Raw genomic sequence first — 16,223 nt, 5'->3', positions numbered from 1 at the left:
GTTCAAGATACCCAGTCTGTGGTACTTGACTAAAACAGTACCAGCCAACTAACACAAAGTATCGTAGGGAATGGATAAAAACATTCTTGGTTGTGCAGACAATAAAACACTACATAGTCTTTAATAGAACCATGAACCATTAAAAGATGAGGTTTTAAGCAATAAGGAGTTCAGCAAATGGAGGAACTCCCAGGAACTTAGGACCCAGCATATTGGTCTTAACTTCCCCCAAATCCACATGAACAAAGAGCACCAGATTTAAGGGAAAGCCTGGACTCTAAGGGAAAAGGAAGTAGGGAACTATTGGCTCATTTCTGGGGCTGGTCTCTAAATGCAAGGACTAGAATCCCTAATTCCATCCACCTCTCTAGGGTGTCTCTTGTCCCTCAGCCCAGAGAAATAATGAAAACAATCTTACCATGGTGAATGGAATTCATTCATTTGGTCAAGTGACATTGATCCAGAACCCTTTGAGTTAGGGCTTTGCTAACTCTGAAGATACAAAGAAATACAACTTAGAGTTGTATAGTGAATGACAAGTCAATCTCAACACAAGGTATTATTGGGGATCCATGGGCAGAATCCAGAGGTGAATGGAGGGCTTCTCAGGGAAAACAGCATCATGTACAATGTATTTCCTCTGACTGAAAATGTAGAGACCAGCACTATAAATGGCCTTAGTAATGAACCAATGGCTTCATATTTCCTCTTCCCTTGGAATACTGGCTTTTCTTTAAACATGATGCTGCTTCAAGCTTTTCTTTGCCTTGGTAAGTGACTACCCCCAAAAGGTAGGGCTTTCAGATAGCAGAACTAAGTCACAAACTGCCCTCAGCTGCTAGAGACAGAGATGATTCTCTTTGGGGCAGCTGCAAGCCTGAATGGAGGGAAAGAATGAGGCTGGTCAGTGGGGAAGGGAAGGGTGTGGGCTTCATACTGCAGATAGCAGGAGCCAACAAGAGTTTTTATGAAGAGAAGTGGCCTGATGGACTGTCAGGAAGTCCCTGGCAGTAGCGTGGAGAACTGGAGGGGAAAGGTTACTGGTGACCAAGCAGAAAACTTGTCCTGACATCTGGTAGATTTTCCAGACCAGTACACAAAGAAATAGTTGCAACCCGGGACTGCAGCTAGAAATGCTGAAAGGTTATTTTGCCTATGAAGCAAAGACAATAGAGAGAAAAAAGGCCCAGAATGAATGGGTAATTGTAGCCCACAACTGCTTAGACCATCTAAATTTTAATGTCAAAAGTGCTTATTCATATAAATTTTCTTTGTTCAAAAACAAAAGAGATCATTGAATCAAGAGGGCCATGTGGATTCAGAAAAGGTTTTTTCTAGAAAAGTGCTCCTCTGACTCCACTGGTTGGACCCATGGTTCTGATCAAACTATCTGTGACACTGACCAGGCACTGGAGACCAACTGAGCCCCAGGGGAGGAACAGGTGTAGGCCTGTGCAGCATACCCAACCATCCAGCTGTGCAGACATTCTTAAGGTTGAAGGGGATGTGGGATGTAACAGAGTGTCCTCTGGGACACATTTTTCCCCAATATGTGAGGCTAGGGTGGGCGTTTTTCATAGGAAGCAAGCATATTTGTTGGAAGTACAGCCTAATGGGTGAAGAGCATATTCTTCTGCCCTTGTCCCTGCTACAGAGAATAGAGATGCCTCAGGTTAGGCATTAAAATCCCCAGGCCTCAGTTTCTTCAGATGTAAAACATGAGATTACGCCAGTAGTTCTAAACCTGGCTGTGCATCAGAATTATGTGAGCAGCTGATTAATAATGGTGATTCCTGGGCATAACTCCCTAAGTCAATCAAGATATCTGAAGAGTAGGACTTGAATGTTTCTACCTAAGTATCTGTGCAGGTATCTGCTACATTTGTATTCCAAGGTCCCTTACTTTATAAGACATCCCTGTACTTAGAAGTCCACATGGGAGGCATAACACATCCCCAAACCCATAGAAAATATCCTGGCCAATGTATCTGGGGATTCTTGCAAGTGACTTAAGAGTACTCTGGGCATACCTTTTTTTAGATCCTACTGCATTCTCAATCTTCTTCAGTTTGCTCTCATCTCCTCCCAATGCCAAGCAAAACTGAAATCAAGTATACCCTCTTCTAAGATTAAAAATGTCTTTCTGGGCTTGATGGTGTCAGCACTTGGGAGGCTGAGGCAGGAAGATTGTGAGTTAAGCGTGGGCTACAAATAAGGCCAACCTGAGTTATACAGTGAGACTTCATCTCAATAAAACAAAACAAAACAAATCTCTAAGGGTTTAAGTGTACAGCTCAGTGGTAGGGCATTTGCATAGTATGCACGAGTTGCTTGCTAAAATAAAGATTAAAAATATCTCTCTAGCTAAGAAAGAAAGATTGCACAAGCAATCAAATATCTTCGGTTCTTAAAGGTCACCCCTACCCACTAGTCTTCCCACTAAGAATTCTCCTTCTCATGAGACTTCAAATTTCTGCCTCCTCTTTATTCTGCCCTTGAGTAATCTATTCCTAATTTCCCCAAAGTTCTGTTGATTTCTAGCGAAACACCTTGCTCCTCAAAATGTACTTCATCTACTTAAAGTCTACAGCAAATTTTGCATGTCTTAAAATAAGTCAAAAACCATATGAAACAAAAGGTCTTTTAGAGCAAAATCAATTACAGAAAGTCCAAAATACTTCTCTTCAATGTGGTCAAACAATCTAGCTTGGTTTCTATTCCCCCCCCACCAACCCAAGTTTCACTGGTCAGCTCCCCTGACCAGTGAAAGGAGGTAATGGTAATGCCACCATTGTCCTACATTAATTAATAGGAATTGTTCTTCCTTAGATGATGGAAGTAGCAGCAGTTGACATTTTTGTTTTCAAAAGCAAATTTATTTACCTACCTTTTGCATATTTAGTAAGCTCCCCAAGTGGCAGGGACAGCCAATCTACATTTGGAAACCACTGGACCAGGTGAATGTGAAAGTTACTTTAAGTTTTAAAGCTCTTTGTCTCTCTGAAAACAAACTTCATTTTGTAATAGGGAATGAAATGACCTTAGAGTCACCCAAACCCTCATTGACTAGCTAGGTGACTTTGGACTAGTTATTTGTCTTAACCAAGGTTTATGGGAAGTCACTATGTTAGACAGAACTCCTGTACTAGGTCCCAGTAGACCAGACCAAACCAAAATTGAGTAATTCATGCACAGGAAGCAAGTAGACCTCCAAATAGTCCAGATTTTCCTAAAAACAGGAAATTCCATCCTACCCAAATTAGTATAATATGGAGGTCCTCTCCGCATTAATCTTTACAAAATAACTAACTACGTAAGTAGCCTGAAATAACCTGATATTACCTTCTTGTTCTCCCATTACAAAACTGTCATTGCCCACTGGAATCCCTCACTCTATTTTGTAGAAAGAATAGAGGCTGCTTCAATTAATGAATCACAAAGCCACTTATATCTATAACTAATTTTTTGTTATTTTGTCCTTTGATACCTCTTACTTACATTCTCTGAGCCTCGGTTTCTATATCTGCCCCCAAAGAAAATATTAGTACATTCAAAGAGCTGTGAAAGTAACTGCTAACAAATGCTCATTTTCTTCTTCTCAGCATAGAGTAGGTGGTCTAAATTTAGGGAGTTAGACAAAGATCACATGGTCTTTTCTAAGTAGATATCTTTCCTTATGGGCCTCACGAAGTCATTTGCTGAGCCCAGAAATCATCTCTGTGGGCAACCATGAAAGCACAAAACCACTCCTCTGGGAAGCTGCAGAGTTGACTGCTCCAGGCCTGTTCAAGGTCAACATGCAGGTGCAGGACAAGGGCAAGCGCACTTTTACCTGGACACAAGGCTGGAAAGCAATGATACTGCTGTCCTAGGCAACCTTTAAGCACTGTAAAATGTTTGCTGTACACTTGCAGGAAAACAAGGGTAGGGGAAACAATTGCTTTCTAACTTCTGAAGCTGGTATTCTACTGGGCGTTCCTATAGCACACAGCTCTGGATCACATCTTTCCAGGCCCTATGTGAACTTGTCTAGGGCAGAGAATGAGTCTCTAGCATCTTTCACTTGCAATGCCTAACAAAGTACCAGGCCCAAATCAGACATAATGCATTTGATAAATGAGTGAATGCACTAATTAGTACATGGATGGATCAAGGGGTTTTTACACTATGTAAACTGTCTGCCTGAGTGATTATTTCACTTAATGGGCTCCCAGAATTCCCTGAAAACACAAGGTTTTATTTCAAAAACTAATTCTGAAAAGCAGAAACAATGTTTCCTGGTGCAAAAGTGGCTCAATCAAAACTGTCAAGTGCAATGATGCATTCAACTAATCTACCCAATCCTTCTTTCATTCAACAAACACTTACTAGTAAGTGTCATTACATGACAGTTACTAGGCCAAGTGCTAAAGACTAGAGGAGAAAAAAAGAAAAGCTGCAGACCCAAAGGGTTAGGCATTGCTCAAAGTTTCCTATGTGGTTCCAATGTACAGCAAGGGCTGAGAAAGATTGGGAGGACCATCCACTCACTGCCAGAGACTGCAGAGATACAAATGGCAAGTCCCCACCAGTTCCAGGAAACCACCTGTTAACTATCAGGAAATGTTGGGGGGGTTTTTGACTGAAAGCTCACCATTTTTTTATTTTTGCAAATTACATATATTTTAATTAAAATGAGCACAATGGCAATTGTATAATCCAGGTATAGTCATGCCCTATTTGTTGCCACACAAATTAAGTACAAAGCCCTACTGGACAGACATTTGGAGTCAGTATTTAATCAAACTTTTATAAGTGCATGAGCTCTGAATGAACACACTATCTCAATTTGAGTAATGGAAGTTCACAACTGGTCTTTAAAATGTGTCACTGGTAGCACCTGTTCCATCCCTCCAGCAGTAGACAAGGGCTCGATCTATGAAAAGCATTTTTAAGGGTATTAAATTCTATCATATTTTTAGATATTTTAATAAATTGTAACACTCTCACCAATACATTTTTTTATTAAGTGCACATTATATTTAGGACACCTTGGAAATCTAAAGCAAAAAAACAGTCTCAACCTTTGTATTGAACACTGATACTAAACTAAAACTTTTTTTCTGTGGGTAATGGTTCTCAGGAACAAAATGGTACCACTTACCCTTCTGCCTGTCGTCCTTTCAGGATGAGAGTCTCGAATAAGCTAGTCATCCTAGCAGTCACCTCTCCTCCCATTAACACAGTTCTTTTGTCAGAAATAAAGATACCTTCATACAGAGCGATCTGGTCATAAATCATACCACAAGTTCAAAGACTTCAGGGTAATATGGATTACTTCACATTCTTCATGCCAATGATGATATTTACCATTTTCTTCAGTGTGAAAAAATGTGCACTTTTTTCTTGGTTTTGTAACTCTGGTAAAGTTTGGACACTTACATCCCTTCCCCTATCACTGACTTCCCCTGGGACTGCAGAGTAGCCCTAAGTCAAGAGTTCCTGGTTAAACTGGAGTGTGAGACTCACAAATGCCACTTCTTAACTTATATCACACATGTAAGAACTAGATATCCAGTACAGTTGGCCCTCTGCCTCCCAGCTTAAGCCACAGTGGGTTTTCCACCAGCTTTCACTTCCATCAGCTGGTTCTGCTTTGGACAATTGAAAATACTGGTGGGAGGAGGGAATAAGAGATGTCTGTAACTGAAAATCTGCAGCATTTTTCTTTCTTATTATAATTCCCCAAAAACATAACAATTATTTATGTAGCACTTACATTGCATTAAGTGTTGTAATCTAGAGATGATTAAAATACCACAAGAAAATACACACACATTATATGCAAATATATGCCCTTTTATATAAGGGACTTGAGCATCCCCAGGCTTTGGTATTAGAAAGGGGTCCTGGAATCACCACCAGTATTGATTCCTCATTGACTTACTCATTCTTCATGTCATTCCTCATGACTTACTCTCCCCCAGCACCAGGATAGGATAAACACTTCAAAAGGACAAGTTCACTACTTGCACATTTCATTGTCCTAAGAGAAGCAGCATAAACACCTCAGGAAAAACCCAGACTAGTGACTTTCATGAGACTGCTGAATTCAAACTTTAGCCCTGCCACTAACTCTGTGAGCTCAGGGCTGTTAGCAAAAGTCTCTAATTCTCAGCACCCTCTTCTGTAGAAAAAACAAACCTGGCCTGCAAAGTTGGGAATGAAGATCAGAAACAAAACCCAAACCCAAACCCAACCAATGTCTGACATTGAGCATTTTATAATGCTCAGATTTTAAGCAAATCAAACCTTACCTTTGTGCCCATTTGTTAAAATACAGACATGCACACACACACACATGAATATCAGGTCTCACTTAACACACAAAAAAAGTAATCCTTCCATTCAGAAACATTTCCTTTATATAGAAACAAAGGATTTATTCACTGAGAAGCTAACTTTTACCTTTGAACAAATTTTCTCCTCCCAGGCCATCTTGTTGAGGGCACATGATTGCAGTATATATTTTATTATTAACATCGTTATTACTTTCCACAATATTTAGTATTATGTTTCCTTCTCCCATATAGAGTATTACCCAACAGAAGTTCCCAAAAAGGAGACATTCACACAAAGACAGAGCAGAGAACTGTCTTTGAGTTTCTGCTCTCTACTAGGAGGACTCGACTAAGCAAAGCTGGAATGGATCAGTTCTAACTCTGGAAAAGCAAAGACTGACCCACGTGGACATCGTGGCCACGACCATCAACATCCCCAAGACACGGCGGGGGAAGAGAAGCATCTGCTCTTCTTACCAATCTTCTATAAAACTTTTCTTTTTAAAATATTGTTTCTTTATAAGGCATTCTGCTGCCTTTGAAGGAATGAGTATCTGGATGTCTTCTCAAGGCCATCCCTGGGCAAGCAGATGAAAGCAGTGAAATGGACAACAGTCACTCCTCTCAGCCTCCTGGTATACATACACAGGAGACTGACTTCTGATTTTGGCTCAGTTCAGAAGGAAAAAAGGGAAGGAATTCATTCCTGGGGTGGGAAAAGGGGGGAACCAGCCTGTTTGAGGACATTCCAGTCCATTCAAGTGTTCAGGGTTAGTCCTCCTCACTCATAGAGTTTTCAGTGTATTGAAAACTTCTTTCTGTGATTCTACCTCTCCAGGGTCTTCTGAGTGCAGTTATTGTGTCCACAAACCAACAATGTCACATGGCAAAGGGTTTGGAACTCCCCAAGAAACAATCATGCCTGGGTATGTAGTGATTTAAGAAATAAGTGACAGAGGACAGCAGAGCACGGTGGCACATACCTATAATCCCAGTATTCGGGAGGTCAAGGCAGGAGGATTGTGAGTTTGAGGCCAGCCTGGGTTACACAGCGAGTTCCAGGCCAGCTTAAGTTACAGAGTGAGACACTGTCTCAAAAAAATCAAAGTAAAGGAAGAAGAAAAAAAATCTCTAACAAATCTCAGCAATTGCCTCCTAACTTCTAGAGCCAGTGTCTGGATTCCCAGCTTCTAGATTTCAGCTGGAAATGACATCAAGAAAAGCAAAAGCTGAGCAGCCAGAATGGAGTATCTCTGGAGCTCTGGCACATTCTCTACAGCTCTGAAATTCACCACTGAAAGGTCCTATAAAATATTAAGACAAATAAACTGGACATGGCTGATTTAACTGTACAAAAAAGGCTTTATAAAAACACTCCCTGCAGTTCAAAAAAAAAAAAAGATGCATGTAAACATAGCTTGTAAGTCACTGAAGAACCCTTGGGCCTTTTCATTTCATCTTTCCAATGTCTTGCCATTTTATTTTTTTCGGCTTTTCTCAGCGGTATCAATCCATTTTCTTCTTATTAACAGAATTCAGAGTCTGAGGCTGTCTTTGAATATGAGTTTGTGGTTTGATTGGCAGATAAAGAATTATCAGGAGACTTACGATGTGCAAGTAAAAGTACATGGACCTAGGAATAAAAACGAATAAAAATTAAATTTTGAAGAACGAAGCAAGTGGGCAACATCACATCATCATGTCATCTTCCACAGGGCAGATGAGGGCCCTGCTCTCAGGGGTAGCAGCAGGCTGCTCTCAGGCTTGCCTGGATCCTCTCCACGAGTCACTCCCTTTGGTAGGTGAGGAGGCCAAGGATGGATGAAGCCACAGAGCTGGGCAGAGCAAACCAACCAGTGGATGAACACATCCCACTGCAGAGGCTCAGGTCCCTTACATAAAATGATGTAGTATGTGCATAGAACCTATGCACATCTTCCCATAGACTTTGAATCATCTCTAGATGATTACCTGACACACTGTAAATGCTGCTGTTACACTCTATTGGTTAGGGAATAATGACAAGAAAAAAGTTTGCATACGTTTAGTACAGACACAATTTTATGAGATATTTTCTATCTGTGGATACAAAATGCATGGATACGGAGGTCTGACTTATGTGATACTGGTCATGTACACAGCAAAGGGAAGAATTCACTGCCTTGAGGTCATTATTGAGAATTAAAAAAAGGGCTCCTCAGATAAACATGCTGGTTCAACAGGTATAGATTTGGATTCTCAAAGGCACAATCTAGACACAGGTAACAATGGCTTTCAAAGTCTATACACCTAAAATATACTTCGCCTTTGTGTTTTGCCTTATCTTTCATATGTGGCCAAATACATGTGAGAGAAATTATGTTAGATCAAAGTCAAATAATTTGACAACCTAGGGAAACAAATTTCAATCCCCTAGTGAGGATATTTTTCTAAAATTTCAAGGAACATTTCATTTTTCTCTTATAGAAAGACTCAGTATTTATTGTGCACACTTGGCACCGACCTATGATCTCCAGATACAAAGATAACTAGGGCATAGTTCCTGCTCTCAAAGAGCTTGCTGTCTACAAAATCTCATACACATTCTAACATTCTTACACATTGAATTTAAGAAAGTGTTATCTAGTTAAAGACAAAGGAATATATGAGAATTTGGTTTCCAAAATGACTTCATAGAAGAATTTGTTAATAACAAATTTAAGTGTTAATTAAACTTGGAGTTCACTGACAATTTAAAGGAAAAAAAAAGTTGAGAAATTTAAAGTTGAGATTTGAAGACACTCTAGACTAAAAACAGACCAGAGGGCAAGGTGCATTGGCTCATTGCTGTAATTCCAGCTACTTGAGAGGAAAGAGATAGAAGGACTGTGGTTCAAGGCCAGCCCAGGAAAAAATTTAGCAAGATCTTATGTCAAGAACAAGCCAGGCATGGTGGTACATGCCTTTAATACCAGCTATGCTGGAGGGAAAAGTAGGACGATCACTGTCAGAGGTCAGCCCTGGGCAAAAAGTGCAAGATCTTATCTGGAAAAAAAAAAAAAAGACCCTATCTGAAAAATAACTAAAGTAGAAAAAGGGCTGGGGGCATGGTTCAAGTAGAATACTTGTATACCAAGTGCAAGACCCTGAGTTACAACCTCAGTATCACAAAAATAAAAAGTAAATAAAAAAACAAACCAGACATAAAAATGAAGTACATCAGAAACTTAAGCATTAGGTAGTAATACTGAGAAATGGATTTGTGGATAACTGTCACTTGTTGCCAGTTAGCCTCCAGTGAGGAACAGATCCAGAAGGCAACTAGACTGACCTTTACTACAAGGCTATGGAATTTAGATTCTTTTACTAGGTTCACTGGTTTTCTTAAGAGACCCTGAAAACACTTTTTGAAGTCTAATCAATCTATAAAGGCCAAGGGTGACATGTGGGTGCCAAAAATTCAAATGAATTCGAATTAATAAAATTGAAAATTCAGTTCCTCAGTCACATAGCAAATGCTTAATGGCCAACATTTGGGAAACTCATGCACAGATAGAGAGGATTTGAGTCAGTATAGAAACTTCTACTGCACAGAGCTGATCTAAACAGGAAATAACACATATACATCCAGATAACATTGGTTTAGATTATTTTTAATGGACCAAATTGACAAAAAAATTGTTTCATTCGCAAAAAAGGTATGTTTTTTTAAAATATGTTAGATTATTTTTAAAAGAAAGGAAAATTTGCTTGTTATCAATGTGATTCTGCCCTTGAGTCCCTGCCTAAGTGCAGGAATTAGCACATACTTAGCTGCTTAGATGCATGTTATCACAAACATGCTTTTAAATTAGTTTGATCTGTAAGCAGTAATTTGCTTGCAAGATAGCTTCTCCTAAAGAAATTTTTAGTAATCGCACTACCGATCTTACCCTTAAAGGAACTTTGGGCTTGAAACTCAGATTTAGTGCTTAGTTGCAGTGTGAGTTGCACACCCTCTCTGAGCCCCACTCCCTCAGATGATAAACAAGGATACGGTATTTAACCCTCTCCTCCTTTAGTTCACCACTGTCCACTGTGGATTCTATGTTCTTCTCATAGTCATGTTTCTCTTGTGCTCACAGCCTGGAGCTTCCACCTTCCTTGAGGACTTTTCTATGCTGTTCTCATCTCAGAGCAGCGCTCACAATGTCCTTCTTCACCCACTGCCCTCACACACACACTGTGCCTGCTTCAGTCCCTCCGTGGAGCCTCCAGTGCTGAGCCCAAACGCCTCTTCCCTCCCCAAATCCACCCCTTAACCCGGGTTGAGCCAGACTCCTGTTACACGCACTCATATAGTTCTGACCTGTTCACTCGCAGCACAAGCTCAGTATGTATTTATAAATTTGTCAATTATTGCCTGTCTTCTCCATCAGCCTCTGCGGGAGCAGGAATGATTTGTTATGGTTGTTTGACATTGCAGCTCCAGATTTTAGCACAGTGCCCAGCACACTGTAGGTATTAAATGATACTCAGCTCGATACAAGCATTTCTGCTATAACATAATAAGTATATTCCTGAAAAGTCTCACGCATGGCAATATCAGGTGCTTAGAATACCAGGGCTTATGGGGAAGAAATCATGTTAGAAGCAGACAACTCAAACTTAAGAGATTTTGTAACCAAGGAACTGACAAAAATAATCAGCACCTATGACAATGACTTGGACAACCCAAGCAGACAACTCCATGGAGGCTGAAGGCTGCTTCTGGGGCTGTTAAAATGCAAAAGACAATAGATGACTTAACGGCACTGACACAGGGGAACGAAAGTGAGGTGGCACATGGGGCTGCTTGAGGGTGGACACAGAGGAAAAATGACCAATACATAGTATGGGCCTCCCTAAGGGAGCCCCAGCAAAGGGAGGGGGCTATTCAATTTTCTTTATATAGAGCTGTGGTAGCTTCTCCCTTTGTAGCTGCTGAACTGAGGGTTTCATTTTTTTGTCTAAAGATTATAATTCTTTCTACTTTTCTAGCATCCTTTGTCTAGAAAAATTTGTGTATAAACCAGTACAATTTCTATGTTGTACTGACTAGCTTCGCCTCCCCTAACTGATACTATAAAACATACATAGCAGAACACTCTTTAGTGTTGAGTGTTGTCTACTTTCCCCTACTGCCTTCTACTATAACCTTAAAAAAAAATCCTACTTATAGATATTGACATATGCATGGGGTAGTGAAAGTTTCTTCAATCCTTTCCTGACCAGCCCATCAACTACAGGAAATCCCCTGCTCAGGGATAAGGTGTGTCTGTGTAGAGTTTGTTTCTGATGAAAAAAACAGACACTGGGCAGACTAACAGGAGAAAAGACACAAATTTATGAAGTGCCCATGTGTACCGGAGTCACACAAAATATGAAACTCAAAAAAGAAACAGATGGTTGAAGCTTAAAGATCCTCTTCATAAAGGAGAGGGATAAATGAGGGGTACTTTTAGAGGAAAAGGAAATGATTTTTAGGGGAGCTGAAAAGGGCTGAAAGAATAGATGGTGGTCTGGGGAAAAGTTGCCCCTGGGCTCTGGATATGGTATCAATTCTGATCTTTCTTCGTGCAGGTTAATCTTCTGGAGTATCTAGCCTTTAGATTGGGGAAATACACAGGGAACTCCTTCCTGTACTTCCAGAGGAAACGAGGGGAAAGAGACTGAAAAAAGAGTCAGAGAGACCCTGTTTCTCCTTTAGTTCAAAACATTCACTATGTTAAAGCCTCATGGTTTGGGGTATCATTTTCTGAGCTCCAACAATTGCATTATTTGTGTCTAAGTTACTTAAAAACCCATACTAAATTCAAAAGTAAACCTGAAAAAGTCTGCATTACCCATTAAATAATACAAGTTAGTATTTGTTGAATATAGGTCATAGGCCAAGTACTCACTGGCCTAAGATTTCTACACATTCACCTCATTCAATTCTAACATTCAGCCCTAATAGTGGTGCTTAGAGGTAGATTCTATTAGCTTCCCTTTTACAGTAAGGTCACATAATTTCAAGACCATGTGTTCAAATCCTTCACAACAGTGGAAAAGCACAACTAATTAAATATAAGCATGAAACAAGAAAAGTAAGCAAGTCATCTGCAGTTCATTTGGAGCACAGGTGTTTGACTATAAGAGCCTGATAATCTTTTCCAAAAGGCCTCTGTCTCTAGTGTAAGCCTCCTTCTTCATTCTAAATTCCCTACCCATCCCACCATGTTCATCTTGGAACATAAATCCCCCATGCTCATCCACAAGAAACAGATCTAGTAAAGAGCAGCATGGAGCCCTTCTACAGGCTATGCAAGTCAGTCAATTCCAGGGGTCAGCAGCTTCCAGTTCCTGCACTCATTTCTGTCTCTGAATGCCGCACAATCTCCAAAAATGCTTAATCCTCAGGAAAAAGAGCTGCAGGCAGCAAATTCACCCTCTTAGGTTTGCACCTGGATCCATTCCTTCAGAATGCACTGCTGTGAGCACCTTTTAATGACAATATGAATAGCTGACGCATTTCTCTCAACCATCTTTGCAAATATTGATATTTGTATGTTGGTGTCTCTGGGACAGTCATTTCCTCTTAAAGCTTCTATGGGCATTTTTCATCTTGAAGTCACATTGAGAAATTCTTAGTGCAATCTCAGTACACTGATTTAATTTACTGATTCCTAAATGAAACACAGAAAACAGATGCATTTGAGAACAATGGAAGCTTACTTGTATAAACTGATGGTTGGTTCCACTGCCAACATGACAAAGGGTGCAGCCGTGTAAGAGACAGCCAGTTGAGTGGCAGCCCATGTAGCCACATCATAAACAGCCTTGAGAGCTTTTGAAGAAAGGAAGTAACGTCTGTAGTTGTTCCTTACCTGCAAGTCAAGGAAGCCAAAAGTGGGGAAGTGGGGGTAAAAACAAAATAACTTTTACTCCATGCATGTAGATAGTAGACCACAAGAACACAAGCTATAGAAAACAACCAACCATCTGAGTTCGATTTTGAACTAAAAGTATCATTACGGCTTTTTGTATTTAAAAAAGTACACACATCACTGTTGAAGAAATAGGTTTAAAAAAATAAGAATAAAAATGTTTAATGTTTTAAACATTAGTGTTTTCTACCAAAGAAAAGCACTGTTTAAAAACGTGGCACGTAAGCCCATAAAGCTTTCTCTATTTATATGTCACCACATTTATATTTTTTAATGGCACCAATATATTTTTAGCCTGTTTTTTTTCCATTTTGTAATCTAATATATCATGGACTTTTCCCCATGTCTGTAAATATTAATCTCCAATATGATTTTAATTATGTATAAGTTAACTTGCCATCCTTCCCCCTTTTGCTATTAGAACAATTCTATAATGCATACCCTTATAAATACATCTGTATTGTTTCCTAATTATTTCCTTTGAGCAATAATATCACAAATAGTATTACTATTACTACTAATAAAAGCAGCAACCATTCTTGAATGCTCACTGTGTACCAAGTCTGTGCTAATGCTTTATGTAGATCATTTCTGTTGATTCTTCCACAAGTCTCTAATGTATCATTATTCCCATTTTACAAATAAGGAAATTGAGACTGAGCTGAACAGTAAATTCATTGAAATAAAAATGGAAAAGGCCAAAGGATGCACTGATTTATATGTCTTTTGACACCTATGACTAGACTTGCCTCCAGAAAAACACCTAATTTCTTGGTTCAAGAATCAACGACAGAACTAAAAACAATGGCTGGCTTAGAAACAGTTCAATCTCAATGCAGGAACCGTTTCAGTGTCCAGAATTGCCTGGTGAGCTAAAGACCCCTCTCCTTAGGCCTTAGTTTCCCAGGATAGAACAGGGGTCCATCCAACACAAGAATTGGCACTGGGTCTGAGATTTTAGGTAACTTCCAGGAACCCAAGACTTCGTGACTATTGAGTTCACTCTCCTTCAAGGAGAAAAGGAAGCTCTGCTCCATTAACTCTCACCTCTCCATCCCCTACCTAAAATTCTTGTAAGAAGGTTGCCACGCCCTCCCAATGAAAGGAGCTACATAATTCAAAGACTTTATGCCAGTAGACAACATAGGACTAAGGATAACTTAAGGAATTATACTCTGAATATATTAACAAACAAAACTCTGACCTTTATTTCTTAGTTTGTTCTGGCCATCTGTTCTTTAATTTTCTTTCATTATCTGAGTAGTCATACGAATGAGAGAAAAGAAGATGCTTTCCCTGTTTCCCATGTACAAATATGGATGAAATACATTTAATTTTAAAGGTGTTTTAGTCGGCATGAATAACAATCACTTATCCAGTTTGTACACATACAGATTCTAACACATTTTCATCTAACTAAAATAGTAATTCCTCAGGGGAAGGGGTCTTGCTTTGTTCATTGAGGTAATCTGGTACCTACAACACTGACTGGGTCATGGTAGAGCTCCTGAAACAGTCAAAGAATAAATGAATTAAAGAATGAATGAATAGCTACACTAAGACTCCTAAATTCAATCTAAAAAGCATTAAAAAATGTCATGAAAAGTTCTTGGTATCTGAAATAAGGAAGCCACAATCATGGTCAAGGGTTGATATTAGATCAAATGCAAAACTATAATGAATGCATTTTGAATAACAATTATTTCTATACATGCTCATCTTCTTCAAAGACAGTCACCTTTTCAATTCTTTCATTAGTCTGCTTTATAACAAGAAAATTGTAGGAACAATCTAGGACAAACTAAAGGTTCCTCAAAAACCCCTAAAGAATGAAATTCACAAGGAATTTTATATCAACTAGGTTAACCAGATCAGACCTGAGAACCTAAAAACTTTGGAGATCCATCTCCAAAAGATGAGGTTCCTATGGTTGTTATCTTGACAGCTCAGAAACTGTGGAAATTATTTCTAGGCTTAGAATAAAGAAATGAGAAATTAAGAAAGGTATAAGCTAATTTAAGTCCTACAGAGCCTAAATTAATTAACCATCATCATCTGTAAATAGTAGACTATGTGTATGTTCACTGTCTTAAAAGATTAAAAATAATCTGTTTTTAGGTAGTAAATATTGCTTCTAAAATACTTTTTGTTTTATAAACACTATCTTTAATAACAGGAAGACAAAATGTTAATTATTTTGTTAAAAAACACATTCCTATATATTGACGTATTTTTCTAACAGGAAGACTTTCATACATTGTTTGATTCTTCTCAAAATATTCCCACTGTCCTCCCCACCCCTAAGTTTTCCTAAGATCTAAAAGATAACAACAAACATACAGGTATCAGATTGCTTAAAGAAAAGAGCATACACCCCAAAGAAGCTTACCGCTCTAGCTGCTAATGTGACAGGGACTCCAGTTAAGAAGGTAAAATAGTATCCAGGGTAGACACCATGCCACAAAGCAGACAGGATGAAGGTTAGCACCGTTGGGTACCATGGAACCCGCTCATAGCACACACTGTGAAGAGAGGAAGGAATAACAAGCTCCAGGTAGACACACAGACACTTCCAACCATACCTGTTTCTATCTGGAGGGGGCCATGCAGAAATCATCTGACCCATTACTGATGTGGAACATCCTATCCCTCTTCAGGGACTTGCAGCAATGTCAGCAGCCTGAGCTGTGCTGGCTTCCTTGAGCAACAGCAGATAATCAATTCATAGGTCAGCCTTCTTAGGAGATGTTAAAAATATTTAACCTTATTAGATAAAACAACCTGGATCCCATCACACTACATCTAATAAAGGTCTGGGTGATCACATTCTTCTCTGAGGCAAGAGGTCATGCCTCAGAGAAGCTGATTCCCTCAATGGTGTAATCTACTAGAGGTACTTAGGTACCTGCTTCTGCATTGTAATTTCAGGAACCAGGATAAGGGTCTTAGGAAATGGACCCTCTCATTTAGCGAATAC

At 39.4% G+C, this 16,223-nt stretch overlaps 1 protein-coding gene across 7 annotated transcripts in view; it reads right to left on the bottom strand.

Moving 5' to 3' along the window:
• Positions 1–3,729: 3,729 nt before the first annotated feature.
• Mboat1 (membrane bound glycerophospholipid O-acyltransferase 1) overlaps positions 3,730–16,223 on the bottom strand; it is a 97,236-nt gene continuing 84,742 nt past the window's right edge. For 3 of the 7 annotated variants that reach the window (XM_074082801.1, XM_074082806.1, XM_074082805.1), the window contains 3 exons: positions 15,636–15,768; positions 13,035–13,186; positions 3,731–7,953 (listed from right to left, as the gene is read on the bottom strand). In XM_074082801.1, the coding sequence (XP_073938902.1) occupies positions 7,827–7,953; positions 13,035–13,186; positions 15,636–15,768 (412 nt within the window). In that variant the 3' untranslated portion in view covers positions 3,731–7,826. Of the gene's footprint in view, positions 7,954–13,034; positions 13,187–14,450; positions 14,543–15,635; positions 15,769–16,223 lie in introns of those variants that run through there. The other 4 variants (XM_074082807.1, XM_074082802.1, XM_074082803.1 and 1 more) reach the window with 4 other exon arrangements.

The sequence above is a fragment of the Castor canadensis genome, chromosome 8 (genome assembly GCF_047511655.1).
Source record: "Castor canadensis chromosome 8, mCasCan1.hap1v2, whole genome shotgun sequence".
NCBI classification, from domain to species: domain Eukaryota; kingdom Metazoa; phylum Chordata; class Mammalia; order Rodentia; family Castoridae; genus Castor; species Castor canadensis.
Note: the sequence above shows the minus strand (reverse complement) of the source record. Positions and strands in the feature narration are given on the sequence as shown.